Source organism: Rhodofomes roseus (genome assembly GCF_022264815.1).
Source record: "Rhodofomes roseus strain CIRM-BRFM 1785 chromosome Unknown C8Q71scaffold_21, whole genome shotgun sequence".
In the NCBI taxonomy this organism is placed as follows: domain Eukaryota; kingdom Fungi; phylum Basidiomycota; class Agaricomycetes; order Polyporales; family Fomitopsidaceae; genus Rhodofomes; species Rhodofomes roseus.
Genome location: NW_025952977.1, coordinates 424465 through 440794, shown reverse-complemented (window position 1 = coordinate 440794; position 16330 = coordinate 424465). Strand labels below are relative to the sequence as shown.

General features: G+C 57.0%; 7 protein-coding genes across 7 annotated transcripts; 4 read left to right on the top strand and 3 right to left on the bottom strand.

Annotated features, from left to right (window-relative positions):
• The first annotated feature begins 1018 nt into the window (after nucleotides 1–1018).
• C8Q71DRAFT_260681 (uncharacterized protein) lies at nucleotides 1019–2196 on the top strand. The gene is made up of 3 exons (XM_047917369.1): nucleotides 1019–1222; nucleotides 1280–1347; nucleotides 1406–2196. The coding sequence occupies exons 1-3, from the start codon at nucleotides 1159–1161 to the stop codon at nucleotides 2063–2065; spliced, it is 792 nt and encodes a 263-aa protein (XP_047775523.1). The 5' UTR covers nucleotides 1019–1158; the 3' UTR covers nucleotides 2066–2196.
• Nucleotides 2169–4217, bottom strand: C8Q71DRAFT_260570 (DHS-like NAD/FAD-binding domain-containing protein). Its single transcript, XM_047917368.1, has 11 exons — nucleotides 3708–4217; nucleotides 3646–3655; nucleotides 3547–3590; nucleotides 3481–3492; nucleotides 3211–3415; nucleotides 3017–3157; nucleotides 2880–2963; nucleotides 2763–2821; nucleotides 2631–2702; nucleotides 2436–2576; nucleotides 2169–2381 (listed from the first exon to the last, which is right to left on the bottom strand). Exons 1-11 carry the CDS (start codon nucleotides 3920–3922, stop codon nucleotides 2273–2275), a joined length of 1092 nt encoding a protein of 363 aa, XP_047775522.1. The 5' UTR covers nucleotides 3923–4217; the 3' UTR covers nucleotides 2169–2272.
• C8Q71DRAFT_777267 (peroxin 7) lies at nucleotides 3973–5501 on the top strand. The gene is made up of 5 exons (XM_047924703.1): nucleotides 3973–4205; nucleotides 4260–4371; nucleotides 4435–4548; nucleotides 4608–5068; nucleotides 5117–5501. The coding sequence occupies exons 1-5, from the start codon at nucleotides 4006–4008 to the stop codon at nucleotides 5268–5270; spliced, it is 1041 nt and encodes a 346-aa protein (XP_047775521.1). The 5' UTR covers nucleotides 3973–4005; the 3' UTR covers nucleotides 5271–5501.
• A 514-nt stretch (nucleotides 5502–6015) lies between these two features.
• On the top strand, nucleotides 6016–8361 carry C8Q71DRAFT_860985 (uncharacterized protein; the record flags this gene model as incomplete). Its single annotated transcript, XM_047927849.1, has 13 exons — nucleotides 6016–6296; nucleotides 6346–6470; nucleotides 6524–6606; nucleotides 6664–6820; nucleotides 6993–7044; nucleotides 7103–7202; nucleotides 7267–7379; nucleotides 7452–7506; nucleotides 7589–7707; nucleotides 7772–7912; nucleotides 7973–8036; nucleotides 8100–8253; nucleotides 8288–8361. The coding sequence occupies 13 exons, from the start codon at nucleotides 6016–6018 to the stop codon at nucleotides 8359–8361; spliced, it is 1518 nt and encodes a 505-aa protein (XP_047775520.1).
• An 823-nt stretch (nucleotides 8362–9184) lies between these two features.
• Nucleotides 9185–12268, top strand: C8Q71DRAFT_777258 (uncharacterized protein). Its single transcript, XM_047924702.1, has 12 exons — nucleotides 9185–9800; nucleotides 9858–9974; nucleotides 10031–10109; nucleotides 10178–10334; nucleotides 10387–10552; nucleotides 10621–10720; nucleotides 10785–10900; nucleotides 10967–11030; nucleotides 11111–11229; nucleotides 11289–11429; nucleotides 11492–11555; nucleotides 11614–12268. Exons 1-12 carry the CDS (start codon nucleotides 9550–9552, stop codon nucleotides 12088–12090), a joined length of 1851 nt encoding a protein of 616 aa, XP_047775519.1. The 5' UTR covers nucleotides 9185–9549; the 3' UTR covers nucleotides 12091–12268.
• A 1-nt stretch (nucleotide 12269) lies between these two features.
• Nucleotides 12270–13940, bottom strand: C8Q71DRAFT_260516 (uncharacterized protein). Its single transcript, XM_047917367.1, has 3 exons — nucleotides 13766–13940; nucleotides 13424–13697; nucleotides 12270–13362 (listed from the first exon to the last, which is right to left on the bottom strand). The coding sequence occupies exons 2-3, from the start codon at nucleotides 13679–13681 to the stop codon at nucleotides 12652–12654; spliced, it is 969 nt and encodes a 322-aa protein (XP_047775518.1). The 5' UTR covers nucleotides 13682–13697; nucleotides 13766–13940; the 3' UTR covers nucleotides 12270–12651.
• Nucleotides 13941–14492: 552 nt separating this feature from the next.
• Nucleotides 14493–16242, bottom strand: C8Q71DRAFT_777253 (uncharacterized protein). The gene is made up of 6 exons (XM_047924701.1): nucleotides 16105–16242; nucleotides 15898–16047; nucleotides 15790–15837; nucleotides 15602–15736; nucleotides 15313–15541; nucleotides 14493–15261 (listed from the first exon to the last, which is right to left on the bottom strand). Exons 1-6 carry the CDS (start codon nucleotides 16119–16121, stop codon nucleotides 14716–14718), a joined length of 1125 nt encoding a protein of 374 aa, XP_047775517.1. The 5' UTR covers nucleotides 16122–16242; the 3' UTR covers nucleotides 14493–14715.
• Nucleotides 16243–16330: the final 88 nt, after the last annotated feature.

Sequence of the window (16330 nt, the reverse complement as noted above, 5' to 3'; positions counted from 1 at the left end):
CCCACGATAGGCACATGCTTTGTCCTCCCTCCTCCGTACACTTGCCTTTCATTGTCCGCAGCACCCTTGGCCGCTTTGTACGCCATGCTTTGTCCCGCTCTGGCCTTCGTGTCCTCATTCCAAGGAAATGAACGATCCCCCTGCAGTTCCGAGTCGCCAGCACGGTGCAAGCGCGGCCACTCATCCCCGAGGAGGCATGCCGAGTGATGGATGTCCCGCCGGTGCTGTACACGCTGACATACGGGTCGCACATGTACAGGCTGAGGTTACTACACGCGTTCGACAATCACTCATTGAGGAATGAAGACATCTCAGTAGTAGCATTGTAACATAGACGGTCTCTTGTCCCGCTCGCCACCACGCGTTGCCCGAGGCAATACGCTTGGACTGCCCGCGGTCGAGTTGCCCGCTCAGGGGGACGTGTCAGAGACGTCCGCCAACACCATTTGTCGCTGTTCCAGACATGTTGCGGCGCAGCAACTCCAAGCAACCAGGGCCCGAGCGGTCTGGATCTGCCACCCCAATCTCCGCGCGTCTCTTTCTAGATCGATCGCGCCGATCCCTCCGGCTCCGGCGTTGCGGGGGCAACAGCGCCAAAATTGAATCCCCGGACCGCCGTAGGGCCACGCTCAAGATGCGGCGGGCCCAGCAACATATCCAGTAACACCCAATTCTCCTGACAATAATGACCTATATGCCCCGGCTGTCGTTGACCGTCGTTGAGGGCTCTTCTAGGGTGGCCTAATCACCAGGGACGGTAGTCAAAGCCGCGTCAAGCGTACCTCGACGACGACAGCAGATGGCAGAGGAGCTGTGGCGGGAACAATGACGCGTTCTGGACTAGCATATTCTGCCTGAGGCTATGATGCACCGGGTCGGTGTATTGTACTTGTGCTTTGCGAATCAATTCCAGTCGTATTCTTGTACTAATCGCGGTCTTGAAAATGTTATTGGTAATAGAGTCACTGCAAGCCTAGTGCCGAATTACGACTCTTTGCTATTGGTCCGGCCCCTTCGAGTTGAAGCCAAGCAGCCCTTTCCTTCGGTTGCCTGCTGCACGCCACCGACGCGTCCTTGACGCTCACCGTGACCATCACATCCGTCCCCTTGAAGTTTGCTTGTCGATAACATCTGCCGTCTCTCAGTCCATCGATCACGATGAACGGAATACTACCCTCCGAGTCGCACCAAGCGCGTCGCGGCATACAAGAGTGTGACTTCTGTACGCCGGGCGTCGTCGCGTCTCATTGAGCGGCGCATACATTGACTTCCTCCGCAGGTCTGAAGAGCAGGACGGAAGTAGGGCGGCTGTTTGCGTGCTCAGGATGCAAACTCGCCATGTACTGCGTAGGTCGACCTCTCACTATGGCACTCCAATCAGCCGTGACCGTCGACCTCGCTCCAGAGCCCTGCATGCCAAAAGGCCGGCTGGGGCTTCCACAAGCTCGTCTGCAAGTCCATCAAGCAGGAGCGCTCCCAGTTCAAAGAGATGGACCAGCTCTTCCTCTCCTGGGGGGGCAACCTCGCCCAGGCAATCAACCCCAGCGCGGTGCTGCCGTCCGTGATCATGGACGAGTTCTGCGCGTTCGCGGAGAAGTTCAAGCTGCCGCTCATGGAGGCGGGGTACAACGGGCTGCGCATCGCGTCGGACCCGTCATTCTCTGAGCACGCCGTCCTCTTCGTCATGCTCGACCGCCACCCCGTCCGCGCGCACTCGTCGCGCGCGTGGGCCCGCCCGCGGGTGCTCTACGCGAAGCCCATGACGTACGACGAGCTCCGCGAGAAGTACGGGCGGGCGAACGTGCAGGAGCTCGTCGTCCGCCTGGGCGGCCTGCGCGAGATCCAGTCGCGCGCGCCGGACTACGTCGCCTCCGTCAACATCATGCTCTCCAGCCTCTGCCATGTACTCTCCCCGCCTGTCCCGCTGCATTACCCTGTCCCGCTGGATATCTCGCCGGCATATATGCGCGCGGTCAGCCTCGGCGATACCTGGGCGCAGAAGCTGAAGGACATCGTGGAGAAGATCTCTGGCAGACAGGTCAATACCCGCAATGGTCATATATGAGCTACTCTGGACGTTTAACAAGGCGTATCCGGCCTGACTGGTGCTCGCGTATGGACCCGCTCCGAGACGGTGATTGCTCGACATGTATTTCTATGTCTATACCCAGCTCGACACCAAGATGTGACCATTATGTAGTATACGTGCCGATGTCATCGAGAATCCTAATGTATACCGGACCACACGCGCGATAGTCTCGTCTGAGGTCCATCAAGCTTCCACTCTCGGTGCAGCATCCTCTTGATCATCCGGTGGTGGCTTGACTATGCCGCGCTGTAGCATATCGGCTACAACGGGATCTGACGTCCATCCGGCACCCCTGGACGAGCAGATCAGAGTTCGGACACAGCTCGTAAGTATCATCGTCACTCACAGAACGGCTTTGACCACGTCACGCATGACCACACCACTTGCAATATCGATCTTCTCTAACCCCTGCAAGCCGTCTGCGCGCGTAGGGCCGAGGTTGAGGAGCAAGACAGGCTTGTGGAGGTCCATCGCGTGTTTGAGCAGTCTACGATGCGCACCCGTCAGTGAAAAGATATGTAAGGGATAATTTAGCGCATACCTGAAGGCCGAGAAGGTCGCGAGTGTTGTGCCCATCAGGAGAAGGCGATCACAGTTCTCGACGTCGTGGAATCTGCGTTGGGCGATGTGATGATGAGAAACGATCGTGATTCATGGCGTTGGGAATGCTTACGAGCGATCTTTGACCTCCTTTGTGATTGACTCGCCGAAGAAGATCACCTCTGGTTTTTGCTATGACGCTGATTATCAGATGCCATGAAGCAGTCTATCAAGGCGAGAAACCACATACGATGTTGTTATGTCTGTTCTCAGCTAGGCATGCCGGACAGTCTGGTACGACGAACTCATCGTAGTTCACCCCTTCTAGTACGACCTGGCAAAGCCGGCATGAGCATAGCTCAGTTCCTCTCTTCGAAACCTACTCACGTCACCGTCCGGATTGGTTCGAGGCTGTCTGCCAGTCGCCTCAAGCTCGTCCGCAAATGCTTCCCATTGCGGGTTTGCAGCAGACAGTTGCTGCTGGAACGCATCCCTATCCGTCATATGACCATGTGCGCACCGTACACTCTGTTATAGCACAGTCAGAAAGCGTTCGCCCGCGTGCGGTGAGGCTGGCCCACCCTCAGTTGTCCATGAAGCTCCAATATTCGCTCGTCCATGCGTGCCCTATCCCAAACATGGGCTATGGATTTGTGGTGCAAGCCATCGACGTTCTGTGTGATGAGCTTGTTCACGACCGAAGTGTGTTGCAGGGCTGCGAGCGCGCAGTGCGTTGTGTTCGGCTGTGCGTCGCGGACGGGAGGGTAGCCGAGGTATGACCGTAGCCTTACTCATCTTATGTGAGATCCTACTCCATGGCAATCACGTCGAGGAAGTGACGGCGTGCGTACCAGTAGCGTCGTCTGTTGGTTCAGGATATGGATAGGAGCGCAAGTGCAGTGCGACACATAACGCACCTAAACGCGGCACCCTTCGCCGAAGGGTCCATGAGCTCGTGGTACTACACACGTCTGTCAGACCTCGTAGGTTCAAGCAAGTGACCACGGCACACATACGAATATAGGTCTACATGGAATCGCTGTCAGCACTGTAGGAGCTCTGAAACTTCCCGACGTACTTGTAGTTCGGATTCAGGTACCTCCCCTTCGCGCCGCGGTACGCCCGGATGCCTGAGTCGACGCTGACCCCCGCTCCGGTGACCACCGCCGCATTCCCCGGCGACAAGAAGGCTGCTATGCGGTCGACCGCCTCTGCCGGCAATATCGCGCGAGCCTGGGCTGCATTTGCAGACTTGAGGATGGCCTCGGGGATGCTGGGTACGGAGATGCGCATGTGATTCGAGAGGGCAGGTTACAAGCCTGAGTGGGCCGGACGCGGGGCCACGGCTTCCCCGCGCTCTCTCGCCGACCACCGCGATGCTCAAGCCTCCCGCGCCGCCGTCCACGCTACACACACCGGGATGGCAGCATTACTCCGTCGCGTTCTCGCCCTTTCACACCAACCGCCTCGCAGTCGCGTCGTCTGCTAATTACGGCCTCGTGGGGAACGGCCGACTACACCTCGTTTCGCTCGGACCCGGTCCTAGCGCCTTGCCCGGCCTCGCTTTGGATAAGTCGTGAGTCTTTTTGGTCCCCTAACCGTGTTTGCGGTTGACGAAACTTGTTAATAGCTACGATACACAGGACGGCCTGTACGATGTGGCCTGGTCAGAGGTCCACGAAAACCAGCTGGTCACGGCGTCAGGCGATGGCTCTATCAGACTATGGGACATCATGCTCAAAGTAGGCCCGGCAGCGACTGCTCGAGGAGCGCGTCTCCGCTCACGATCGCGCAAGCACATCTAGGACCTGCCCATTCGCGCGTGGCAGGAGCACACACGCGAAGCGTTCTCCGTCGACTGGTCGAACGTCCAGAAGGACAAGTTCGTGTCCTCCTCGTGGGACGGCACCGTGAAACTAGTGCGCGCCCATCCATCCTTTGCTCATCTCTGTGCATCGAAGCTAACTGCACCCTGTAGTGGTCCCCCGAGCGCCCGCACTCCCTGACGACCCTACACGCGCACCAGATGTGCGTCTACCAGGCGCTCTTCTCGCCGCACCAGCCCGACCTCATCGCAACCTGCTCGACGGACGGGAGCGTGAAGCTCTTCGATCTGCGTGCACCCGCGTACGCCGGCGGCTCGAACGCGTTCACCCGGCCCACGTCCGCTGCGGCGCTCACCGTGCCCGCCTCCGGCACAGAGGTGCTCTCCATCGACTGGAACAAGTACCGCCCGTTCGTGCTCGCCAGTGCGGGCGTCGACAAAACGATCAAGGTGTGGGACTGCCGCATGGTCAAGCTTGGCGGCAGCCAGGAGCAGGTCGGCGGAGTGTGTGAGCTGCCGCTTGTTGGCCATGAATACGCAGTGCGGAAGGTGAAATGGAGCCCACATCGCCCGGATGTGCTCGCGAGTTCGAGCTACGATATGACATGCAGAGTGTAAGTCCCTCACACTCGATGGTCTGAGCACATCTGACGCAGCTGCAGGTGGTCGACGACGCCCTTACCCTCCGGAGGTCATATGCTATACATCAATGACGCGCATACAGAATTCGTTGTCGGCTGCGAATGGTCGCTGTACGACGAGGGCCTACTGGCAAGTTGCGGATGGGATTGCAAACTCAATATGTTCCGTGTATGATAGCGTGGTGAGACGATAATGATTGTAGCAATATGTCCGTGAAGCGTCTACTTATGACTGAAAAATGGGTGGCCCTCAGAACGTCGTGCTGACAGTTTGCTGACAGATACGAGGAGTGTCACTACAAGCTCAGTTCGAACCGTTACCGACGCATTGCGACTGCTACCACTGGTCCTAGGTCAGTGGCGTCAGCCCTACAGCGCTGATTCAGATCAGTGAAACCTCTCTCTTACTATTGGATCTCTCCTCCTCCTCCTCCTCCTCCTCCATTGGGTCCACTCTTGCGTCAAGTGCTAATGGATTCGGACTTTCTCGGCACGGCAGGGCGTCGTGGTCACGTGCTCTGTCAACACGCGTCGCTGCGTGCACTGCACAGCTGGCTGCTGGACAGTGGAAGTACTGAGAATGATGATCACAACAGCTAGGTTGGAATCTGGCTCAAACTGAACTCACTCCAACGTTCTCTACTAGCGTCCGTCGCTGGCGCTGCGCCGAAACCTTGTTGGACATAACACACCTCGCTTACTCTTGCCATCTTTCAATATGATCCTGATCATCTGTACCAATGTCACCAGAGCGGCAGAGCCTCGACATCTCTGACGCCCGACAGTGGCAGTGATGGCTGACTCCTTCCGCAGGCAACCATTCCATGGATTGAGGTCGGGGAGCATACGTGTCTTTCTCTCCTATGTGACCACACTCAAAGCTCGCTATCTGCTTGACCGTCTTACGACAGATGTTCACCATGTCTGACAACTCTCGGACTGATACCGTAACAGCATCCTCCATGGCGCCAACCACCTTCCCTCCTGCCTTCCTCATAGGTCCTAACACTATCACAAACCCCCTAGTCGGTCTTGACTACGTGAAGGGGCACTTGAGATTGCTGGGTGCATTCGCGACGAGTCTCAGCAAGCGTGTGCAGTTGTGTCCTGAAGAGGATTTGCCGCAGCTCGCACGCGGCCTGGATTCGATTCCTGAGGCACCGCGCAGATGGGCGTGGTTTGTTTACCTGGCTGTGGAGAGGTGCGTATATTATTCGATTGGCATCCTTCTTGTACTCATCGTGCGTTAGATTCCGCCTCTGGGTCAATTGTGTGACGGCAAATAAAGATATAGAGGCTTGGGTTACAATGGAAATTCCCCCGCTCGACGTGCTCATGGTCTGGCACGCCTACATGCTCAATCCGACGTACGTTTGTCTGCGCCCTGTTTCGTTCGCATTGGCACGCTAAGCCTTGATGATCCTACAGGTGGTATGCAGAAGACTGTCTACGCGTACCTACGCTCCGAGTACAGCCTTCATGCCCTGAACGATAGGCTCATACGTGCAGTGGTAGGCGTTTATGGACTGCTTTGTATATGTAACGATGCTGACGGACTCAATGGCCAGATCGTCATGGGTGATCCTGCTCAGTATCAGCCATCGGAGAAACGCGGGCTCACATGGCTCGAGCAGACGGGCACGCCGTTCGATCCCATCGAGGCTCTCAAACAGATGTCCCACCACGAAGTTGTCTGCCCCAGGTGCGGCGCCACAAATGCTGCACGTAAGAGGCGGTGTACTCCTCAATGACCTTGTTCAGGCTCTGACGACGCGCACTGCAGCGTACTTAACCGCAGAAGGCACTAGTTACGCACAGCAAGATTTCGAGTTTGCATGCAACAGCTGCCAGTTTCCAATTGACAAGCCCGCCTTGGCGCTTGATAAACTTGCGTAAGACTTGGCGAAGGACCATAATGATCCAGATGCGAAGCTGGATACGTACTTCCCGTACGTTCAGTTGCTTTTCGAGTAATTCCATTCATTCACTCGCTCCTGATCAAACCAGTGGTACACTGCGCAGCCCAACAGATGTCATCCTTACCAAGCGCGCGAGAGCGATCAAAGAGCGGATCGTCTCCTACGGCAAAGTGCGCCGGCCGAAGGGTGTAAGTTCTTGCTCCGTCGAAGCACTCATGCTGGAACGACTCAGTGCTCACCCGATTGCCGTAGTATACGCCACAGCAATGGAGATCCAAGATTAAGGAGGACTTCAGCTACTCAATCAGTGAACTTCGGGATGTGGCGCGACCTGCGGCTGCTAGCATGGGAGTCATGAAGCGGATGTACGTTCTGTCTGAATCATCGGTATCTCTCGTCGATGCTCACATACAGTTCCCATCGGAAAGGTTAGACAGGATCTTCAGCGCGTATACCGATGACAGCCCGTTCTCAATAGATCTCGTTGGGGCCGTACGTTCATTACCATTCTCTCGTAGTAGTCATGATAGATGGTGCTCATCCGACGATTACTTCTCCGTGTTTCCGGGTGCAGGTCATTCGTCAGTGCACGTTCACGAACAAGATGCACGCTTTTGGGTGGACTGCCCCAGGATACTTCGACACACCTGGCGATGGGGTTGTTCTCATACACGCGATCACGCGATACCATGCGTATGCCACCCTCCATTGTTTGTACATTGACCGATGTGTAGTACTGAGGACGACTGTCTACTAGGTTTCTCGATTTAATGACTGGGTCGCCGGCCTCGTTCTTCGTGCCTACGCTGGACATTGACCTTGTATGGCACACTCACCAGTTGATGGCAGGCAGGTATTCGGACGACTGCAAGCGATACGTTGGGCGGTACATCGACTAGTGAGTGCTAGGTGCTACCTGGATAGTTAAGGTCTCTGAAGTCACTGTGATAATTTATAGCGATGATAAAGTAGAAGAAAACCGCATCGCGAATGCGTTTGACATTACATGTCAGGCCTGGCAAGTACGTATATGCGAGAGCCCTTCACCCACCGTCTCTCGTTGCTGAACCGCTCGTCATTCGTAGCAACATTTCAAAGTCCCATATACCCACTGCGGTTGTCCGCTTCCTGGCGACACCATCGGCGATCGACTCCAGTGCCTCACGCGCAAGTTCATGTCCAACAAAGTTTCACGGCCGCCGGCCAGCCCGACCGCCACTCACGCGAGCGAGCATAACGGTGTGCCAGTCTATCTCAATACAGCGCTGGACAGCGGCCGGGCTGTGGAGCTTCAAAGCTTCACCGGCAGAGGGTCTTGCGCCAGCAGAAGATGAATTACCGCCGTGAGCGAGATGCCCGGCGCGTGCGCAAGGGTGACATGGACCCGGAGCTAGTTAAGCGTGGTCAGGACCACTATGCTGCCTTCCTGACACCAGTGCCGTTTGTGCAACCTATATCGGCATGCGTCCCGGTTGGTGGCCAGCCCCAATGTTCGGCGGTCAGTCAATTCCTCTCTGCTTCCGAGATGTCTTTGAACGGCGTTCTGATGTGCACAACCTGTTGGGCCACTGGCACATAGGGCGCTGGAACCTGCGCTGCAGGAGTGTGCTCCTCTGCAGGATGGTACAACAGTTCTGTATGTGCCAGTGCCGACAGCAGCGGCAGTACATCCTCGGTATTCGGTGGTGCTGCCAGCGGCAGTTCCTCGTTCTGCAGTAGCGGCGGCTTTGATGGTGGATTTGCGAGCGCCCCGACATGCGGAGGTGGCGGCTCGAACTGCGGAGGTGGTGGTAGTGGTGGCTCAAACTGTGGAGGAGGCGGAGGAGGAGGCTGTGGCGGGGGTGGAGGAGGATCCTCGGGATGTGGTGGTGGTGGTTGACAACGTTGAGCGGCTGACTACGTAGTATGTTGCCAGTTCCAGTATGGTGTTCATTTATTGCTAGTAATCCGTGTACAGAGTCGGATCCCATATGCACAAGACCGTGTATGCATTGATAGACCACTTCTGTAGTAGAGTGTATTCAGTACTTGCCTTAGACTGTAACTGGATGCTCCTCAGGCCGCTACCGAATTTGGTCAAATTTAGCCACAGCCTGAGCATAAGAGGAAGTCACGGTCACGTGTACTGATCAACGCGTGCGCCTGTGTGGCGGTGAACACATATGTGCATCGTCGACTCCCATCATTCACACACCTTGCACACACCATCACCGCGGACTAGTCGTTCCTAGGAGGGTGCTGCCATTGTGCTGAACCTATCCAGACCCCTTCGTCAGAGATGCACTGCTGCGCTTGATGCTCCTGCCACGTATCCGTCTCGGGAAACACGCGATTGGAGCCTCTGTCGCCCACTGTTGTGCCGCCCAATTGTCATAGATAGTGTTTGATATTGACACGCCGCACAGCCATGTGGTCGTTCCTCAGACTACATAAGTTGGCACAGCTGACACTGCGTCGTCCGACCTTCAACGTTCAACATCATCCCGGGGGTGGTACTCACAAACGTATAGGAGTCCACGGAGCGACTAGCCCAGTATGCCTGTCCCCCAAACAATGACCGCTGGCTTCCCTCCAGCGTTCTTAATCGGCCCGCACACGATCATGCAGCCTCTCGTCGGCATCCCATATGTGAAGGCTCATTTGAGCTTACTAGGGGCGTTCAAGGCCCTCGAGAAACGCGTGGAGACGTGCCCCGAAGTAGACCTCCCAAGTCCTGCGAGGGGCCTTGACCATACCCCACAGACGCCACGCAGATGGGCGTGGTTCGTATCTTTGGCTGTGGAGAGGTCAGTGAGGCTGAATACAGCTTGCTCGATTACCCATCGTCTCTTACACCTCGATAGATTCCATCGTTGGGCGATAACTGTGGCGGCAGACGAGAAGATCGAATCTTGGGTGAAGACACAAGTGCCACCGCTCGACGTGCTCATGGTATGGCACGCGTTCATGCTAAACCCTGCGTAGGCATGCCCCTGGCCTGAGTCTTGTCTATGGCTTACCTCCGAATACGTTGTAGATGGTATGCAGAAGATTGTCTGCGCCTACCTGCGCTGCAGACTCTCCGTGACCTGAATGATAGGCTGTTACCTGCGGTGGTAAGCTCCCATGGATGAATCCTCGATGCTCTTAATCCGCTTGCTGATTTGTGCTGGATGACCTCCAGATCATCATGGGCGATCCCGCAAAGTACCAGCCCTCTGAGGAGCGCAAACAGACATGGCTCGCAGACACAGGCACGCCATTTGACCCAATAGAATCTCTCAAGTACCTTCCGCACCACAATGTCACCTGTCCCAGATGCGAAAGCCCTAATGCCGCACGTAAGAGACCAAACATGACATTATTCGAATGGAGTTTGAGGTAGCACTGCAGCGTACTTGACGGCAGAAGGCACCGGCTACGCCCAACAAGGGTTCAAGTTGACATGCTCCCGCTGCTCGCTGGTTATTGACAAGCCAGCCCTGGCGATGGACAAGCTTGCGCAAGACCTGGTTGAGGATCACAATGACCTGGATGCAAAGATGGATGCTTACCTGCCGTGCGTAACATGCAAAGCGGGAAGTCGGACTAAAAGAGCCTATAGCTGACGATCTCTGTATTGATCAGGGGAACGCTACGCAGCCCCACCGACAACGCTTACACCAAACGCGCGATCCAGGTCAAGGAGCGCATCGTGCAATTCGATAGGTTACGTCGACCCAAAGAGGCATGTAGACGATCACTCTCGAACGGGGATGGGCCTTTATGCAGTCGCTCACCCCTTTTGCCAGTGCACTCGGGAAGATTGGAAACGCAAGATCAAGGAAGATTTCGGATATTCCATCACGAACGTTCACACAACCTTACGATCGGCTCCGCCGAGAGCACTGGGTCTGCTCAAACGCATGTTCGTCTCATAAAGATGGCTGCTAAGGATTGGATTCATGACTGATTTCTTTCACCCGACTTATAGGTTGGATAGGATAATGTGTGCATATACAGATGATAGCCCGTTCTCGATCGACCTCGTGGGCGCTGTATGTGTCCTCCATTCATTGTCCGTGTTCTGGGCTAACGACGCCAACTCACTTGGTATCTCTTACTTCGTGATTTGTAGGTCATCCGTCAAGGTTCCTTCACATCGAAGATGCACGTCTTTGGCTGGACTGCTCCAGGATACTTTGACAAGCCAATAGACGCAATCGTGCTTGTGCACGCCATCACGCGTTACCATGCGTACGCCGTTCCAGTTGTTATACCGAGCAGAGCCCAGCGTCCTCACAATAGATGTGTAGGTTCCTTGACATGATGGCTCCGTCGCCAGCCTCATTCTTCGTGCCGACCCTAGACATTGACCTCGCCTGGCATACTCATCAGTTGATGGCAGGCAAGTACGCGGATGACTGCATGGAATATGTCGGTCGGTACATAGACCAGTGAGTAACAATGTTCGCAGATCCGAATTGAAACTCTGATCGCCAATCACCCACAATCACAGCGACGACAAGGTGGAAGAGAACCGTCTAGCGAATGCCTTCGACATCACATGTAGGGTCTGGCAGGTACGTCCGCGCATATTGCTCATCTATCGATTGGCGATGACCCGCTCTCGATTCACAGCAACGTTTCGGAGTCCCGTACAGCTACTGCGGCTGCCCCCTCCCGGGCGACTCCATCGGCGACAAGCTCCAACGACTCCTCCGTATAGCCAAGCCCGACAAGCCCTCCGGCCTGCGTCCCCCCGCACATCCGGACATCCCGCCTGCCACGCACGCGAGCGAGCACAACGCCGTCCAAGTCCGCCTCAACGACGCGCTCAACAAGAACAAGGCAGCGCAGCTCACCCGCCAGCGGCTCCTGCGGCAGCGCAAGATGCACGAGCGCCGCCAGCGCGACGAGCGGCGCATGCACAAGGGCGAGTACGACCCGGAGCAGTACCGGCGCGGTGAGATGCACTACACCGCGTTCTTGACCCCGGTGCCGTTCGTGACGCCAGTTGCTGCTTGCGTGTCGATCGGCCATACCCAGTGCGGCGCTGTGAGTCGTATATCCCGCATGTGTTGCGATGCAGGTCGCTCAGAATTCTCGCATTTGTAGAGTACGGGCACTTGCGCCGCTGGAATTTCTGGGGGCACAGGAGCGTGTGGTGGTGGTGGTGGATGTGGTGGTGGTGGCGGGTGTGGAAGCGTTTCCATGTGTGGTGGAGGTACAGGCGGTGCAGGAGGGGCGGCGTGCGGAGGAGGAGGAGGAGGAGGCTGTGGCGGCGGCGGAGGATGCGGTGGTGGCGGCGGAGGAGGGGGAGGAGGCTGTGGCGGATGCTAGGCTACAGGTTACTGATGAACTGATGGGTATCTCCGGCCCACTAGAGAGTATGATTGTAGTTTTGTTTGTCGCTTGTAATGTATCGTACAGACCATGTAACAACAGAGGACGTTTGCCGCACATCAGAGGTAGCATGTAGTAGTACAGGATCAACACCCACGATTCAGTCATGATGAAAACAGTATGACTACTACAGAGCATTGTGTCACAAAGCAAGAAAGAGCAAGAAAGAGAGCAACTTGTACAACCTACGAGTATTCCGACATGTCATCCGAGAACACAAGACCGTCCCCCGCGTGTATCGACACGCACACGCGAAGAGCCACCCTTGCCTTCTCAGAGGGCGAGCCTCTTCATTCCGTCCGCCAACGAACCGACGTACTTCTGCAAAGTATTGTTAAACTTGTGCACCCCGCAGTTCCCCTTCTCCACGTGCTGGCAGAGGGCGCCGAGGGTATTGAATTCCACACCGCACCCCTGCCAGGTCTGCGGGCAGCGGTATATCTTCTCGTCGTGGACGGGGCTTTGCAGGTGATTGTTGAGAGAAGTCAGCTTCTTAAAGCCCGCGTGGCAGATCACGCATTCGTACAGCCCCGTCCGAGGGTTCTTCGAGAGCTCCGTGGCCCAAGAGGTAGTAGTCATACGCGGGACGCTACTACCCCCTGGTCCAGTGAGCAAGCGGGCGGCGTCCGTAATGATGTTCTCTTTGTCCATTTGGACGGCGAGCTTCTTCACGTCGTGCCTCGTCATCTTGGAGGTGCATCCGCCCGACTCGAGGTGTTGAATGAGGGCCGAACTCGACACGAAGTCCTTCGAGCACTTAACGCCTGGGCAATGGACCTTACGGCCCTTATGGATGTTGGACTCGTAGTGCGCCCTGAGGCTGTCGCCGTCCTTGAAGACGCGCTTGCAGTCGGCGCAGTACCAATGCGTCTCCCGGCAATGTGCGTCGAACGCGTCGGGTGTGGCGGATACGATTCTGCACTCGATGCAAGTCCAATGCGTGTGGTGATAGTGCTCGTTGAGATCGTTCGGAGTCGCAAAGCACTGTTCCAGTTCAACGGTGATCAGCATGGCGCTCGGTGTTCGGCACCCGTGGATGGCTCACCAGTCCGCACATAAGACATTGGCTGTGTTCACTTTCGAAATGGCGTACTAGCTCCGCAGGAGAGTCAAAGTGATTGTCGCAGCGCTGGCAGTAATTGTGAAGGGGGCTGAACAAGAAATGCTGCACGAGGTGCAGTCGAAGAGGGAAGTCCATCACGCAAGTACGACAGACGTTGTGGGCCTTGGAAGTGCCCAGGTGATCTGCGAGGGCCCCTGGGCTGTCGAAATGCTCCTTGCAGCGTACGCAGTCGGTCACCATCGTATCGATCAAATCCCTGTCACCCGTGCGAGAACACGTCAGGATCGCCATTTGTCTAAGCCACCGCAATGTCACAGCACTCACCTTGGCCACTAGACAGAACGCGATGACTCTCCACGATCAAGACGCGGGCTCTACAGTGCTGAACAGCCCTTATCGAGACCAAGGCGAGAGAGACGACGCGTACGCTGACTTGAACCTAAAGGACGCGTGCCAGACCGCCTCGTGGGACGCAGAAGCTGCCCTCTGAACTCTACCTCCGCCACAGACCTTCTGACGGGCCAGCCACCCGCGCAGGGTCTCGCTAGCAGGCAAATACACTGCAGATCCGGGCGAGGCACGAACCTTGCTTGACTACTCCGCGAGGCTGCGCCATCTTCTCGCTCGATCCCAGCGGTCCTGACGGCATGGCCGAGTGGCTCGGTACAATTAAAAGCTTGTACTTGACTTGATGCAGCGAAGATCATGGAGAAGGCCGACGCAGCGTTATCCTCGTATGGGACAGATCCCGCCATCCGGGATGTCGTGTTGCTTCAAAAAGACAAGGTCAGATTTCGGTTCCGTGAAGGCAGGCCGGTGTACGTACTACGGAGACACCACGTGCCTCCCCTTCCTCCGCATCGAGCACGTACTCATGAATGTAAGCGCCCCACCCAGCCAGAGTTCAAACGCTCATGCATTATGTCTGTCATATCTGCAATAAAAAGATCGTCCGTCGTACAGTACGTCTGGACCGGCGGCCAGCCAGCGCCAGCAGCGCAGTTCAGCACCCCAAGGAAGAGGCGGGATGTAGTACACCGATCACCGAGAATCAAATGAACAACGTCATTTATGCTACAACGACAACACAGATGAGCAAGGGACTAGATGAGTGAGATAGATAGAGACCAAAAGTACGTCGACAGCAGGAGACGACTCGGGAGGAGAAGTAAGCAAGCATTCAAAGCGCGTAGACAACATGTGAGAACGGAAGACTGGGCATTATAGTTTGTACATCATCATATGCACTCGGGAAATCATCATGAAATTCGTCATCACAGCCGTCCGGGGCCGCCCACGGGTCCCGCGGCGCCGGCAGCATCGCGTCTGTCATTAAGGAGGCGCGCGCAGCAGGGCGCACTGCTCTCGCGCGATCGCTCGGCTCGGGGGGAAGCCCGCGCGTGCGAGACCGGCACCCGGCGGCGATCGTCTTCCTCATCGTCATCGGAGTCGTCGTACTCGGGGTACCACACCGGCTTTTTGAGCTGCGACCAGCTCCATTCCTGCCAGTTCCTCCGCAGCGGCGAGGCCAGGTCACGTGTCGGCCGACGCTGGGAGCGGGCGAGGTATTCTTCGAAGACAGGCCCGGGATCGGGGATCGTGAGCGGAGGGGAAGTCGGGGCGGGCGTCGGAGAAGGCGGGGGGCTAGCTTGTGTGCTATCGGAGAATTGCGTGAGGGGTGAGTCTTCTTTGAACGGGGCGTCGGCCACGCTTGCGCTGCAGGTCTCGTCGGCATCGCGTTCTGGAGTTGGAGAAGGTGTGGGTAGTGCTTTGCGTTTGACCACCTTGGGTGGCTTCACGTCCGAGGGGAACGGTGCCTGCTGTCAAAATACCTCAGCACATCGCAATAGGCATGGCATCGACATCTGTACCTGATCGTTCGTTTCGCGCAATTCCTCGACGACCGACTCTGGCCTCCGTATGCACCGCTCGCGATGCTTGTTCCAATGCGCGGGATCGAACGCGCTCTTCGCTGACAGCTTGATCCACGAGTGGCACCGGAGGCATCGGACCAGTTGCGGGCTCGAGATTTCGCAGAGCGCGTCGGCGCGCATCTTGTTCTCGCGCGCCTTCTCCGCGGGGGTGGGCCTCCGGGGCAAACTAGGGCGGGGGACGAGGGTCAGCGAGCCGTCGCACGCGCGGGGGAGGTATAGCGCTTACTCTCGTTCGATGTAGTTAGCGGCGGGATCGTCGGGCGGGTGCCTGCCGGGAGGGCCCGCAGTATTGTCGGACGGCCCAGGTGCCACAGGCTTGGCGGGCGCGTCGCGTACGTTCATCGTGGTGCTGGCGTTGCCACTGCTTCGTCCAGGTCGGTCAGAGGCGTGTGCCCTGGCACGCGGAGGACGTACCTCTCGTGGCGTGCGCTCGTGGCCGCGGCCGGCTTCGATGCGGGCGTACTGTGGAGTGACAGGCTCGTGAGGGTCGTGAGGGCAGAGGGTGGTAGTGATCGGGCGTACCTCGAAGTAGAATTAGTTCTAGTGTAGTTCTGGGAGGGGGGTGTCGGTATGAGCACGGGAAATGTCCCACAACGTTGGAGGGCCACTCGACCGACCTCTGGGTGCATGTCATGTAAAAGTACAGGTGTGGCGGGACTGGGTGATCGTAACCTTCGGGGGGAAGGCTGTGAGCAGACAGACGCGGTTGTGGGAGACGGGGGTGCGCACAGTTTCTTGATATCCATCGAGCAGGGCGAACGGTGTGTGGGGGGACGAAGGGGGAAGAGAAGAGAGGGAGGGGGACGCCACCCGCCAGGTGTGCAGGCGCACGGAGGAGGCCCAGCGAGGGTGGCCTCGGCATTCACCGCACGGGGAACGGGGCGACACGCGCTTACGGGCGTGCCAGTCCATATACGGCCCAATCCTGGGATTCTCGCCGATCCCATCTTTCCGC

What these genes read in the sequence shown, in the direction of transcription:
- C8Q71DRAFT_260681 (XM_047917369.1), top strand. Translation starts at nt 1,159, where the DNA reads ATGAACGGAATACTACCCTCCGAGTCGCACCAAGCGCGTCGCGGCATA. An exon ending in CATACAAGAGTGTGACTTCT is followed by an intron (nt 1,223 to 1,279) that starts GTACGCCGGGCG and finishes CTTCCTCCGCAG; the next exon opens with GTCTGAAGAGCAGGACGGAA. An exon ending in GCAAACTCGCCATGTACTGC is followed by an intron (nt 1,348 to 1,405) that starts GTAGGTCGACCT and finishes ACCTCGCTCCAG; the next exon opens with AGCCCTGCATGCCAAAAGGC.
- C8Q71DRAFT_260570 (XM_047917368.1), bottom strand. Translation starts at nt 3,922, where the DNA reads ATGCGCATCTCCGTACCCAGCATCCCCGAGGCCATCCTCAAGTCTGCA. An exon ending in AGCTTCATGGACAACTGAGG is followed by an intron (nt 3,158 to 3,210) that starts GTGGGCCAGCCT and finishes GTGCTATAACAG; the next exon opens with AGTGTACGGTGCGCACATGG. An exon ending in GACGTGGTCAAAGCCGTTCT is followed by an intron (nt 2,382 to 2,435) that starts GTGAGTGACGAT and finishes CTGCTCGTCCAG; the next exon opens with GGGTGCCGGATGGACGTCAG.
- C8Q71DRAFT_777267 (XM_047924703.1), top strand. Translation starts at nt 4,006, where the DNA reads ATGCTCAAGCCTCCCGCGCCGCCGTCCACGCTACACACACCGGGATGG. An exon ending in GGCCTCGCTTTGGATAAGTC is followed by an intron (nt 4,206 to 4,259) that starts GTGAGTCTTTTT and finishes ACTTGTTAATAG; the next exon opens with CTACGATACACAGGACGGCC. An exon ending in TATGGGACATCATGCTCAAA is followed by an intron (nt 4,372 to 4,434) that starts GTAGGCCCGGCA and finishes AAGCACATCTAG; the next exon opens with GACCTGCCCATTCGCGCGTG.
- C8Q71DRAFT_777258 (XM_047924702.1), top strand. Translation starts at nt 9,550, where the DNA reads ATGCCTGTCCCCCAAACAATGACCGCTGGCTTCCCTCCAGCGTTCTTA. An exon ending in CGAAAGCCCTAATGCCGCAC is followed by an intron (nt 10,335 to 10,386) that starts GTAAGAGACCAA and finishes GTAGCACTGCAG; the next exon opens with CGTACTTGACGGCAGAAGGC. An exon ending in GGTTACGTCGACCCAAAGAG is followed by an intron (nt 10,721 to 10,784) that starts GCATGTAGACGA and finishes CCCTTTTGCCAG; the next exon opens with TGCACTCGGGAAGATTGGAA.
- C8Q71DRAFT_260516 (XM_047917367.1), bottom strand. Translation starts at nt 13,681, where the DNA reads ATGGTGACCGACTGCGTACGCTGCAAGGAGCATTTCGACAGCCCAGGG. An exon ending in AATGTCTTATGTGCGGACTG is followed by an intron (nt 13,363 to 13,423) that starts GTGAGCCATCCA and finishes GAACTGGAACAG; the next exon opens with TGCTTTGCGACTCCGAACGA.
- C8Q71DRAFT_777253 (XM_047924701.1), bottom strand. An exon ending in AGAACTAATTCTACTTCGAG is followed by an intron (nt 15,838 to 15,897) that starts GTACGCCCGATC and finishes GTCACTCCACAG; the next exon opens with TACGCCCGCATCGAAGCCGG. An exon ending in GCTAACTACATCGAACGAGA is followed by an intron (nt 15,542 to 15,601) that starts GTAAGCGCTATA and finishes CCCCCGCCCTAG; the next exon opens with TTTGCCCCGGAGGCCCACCC.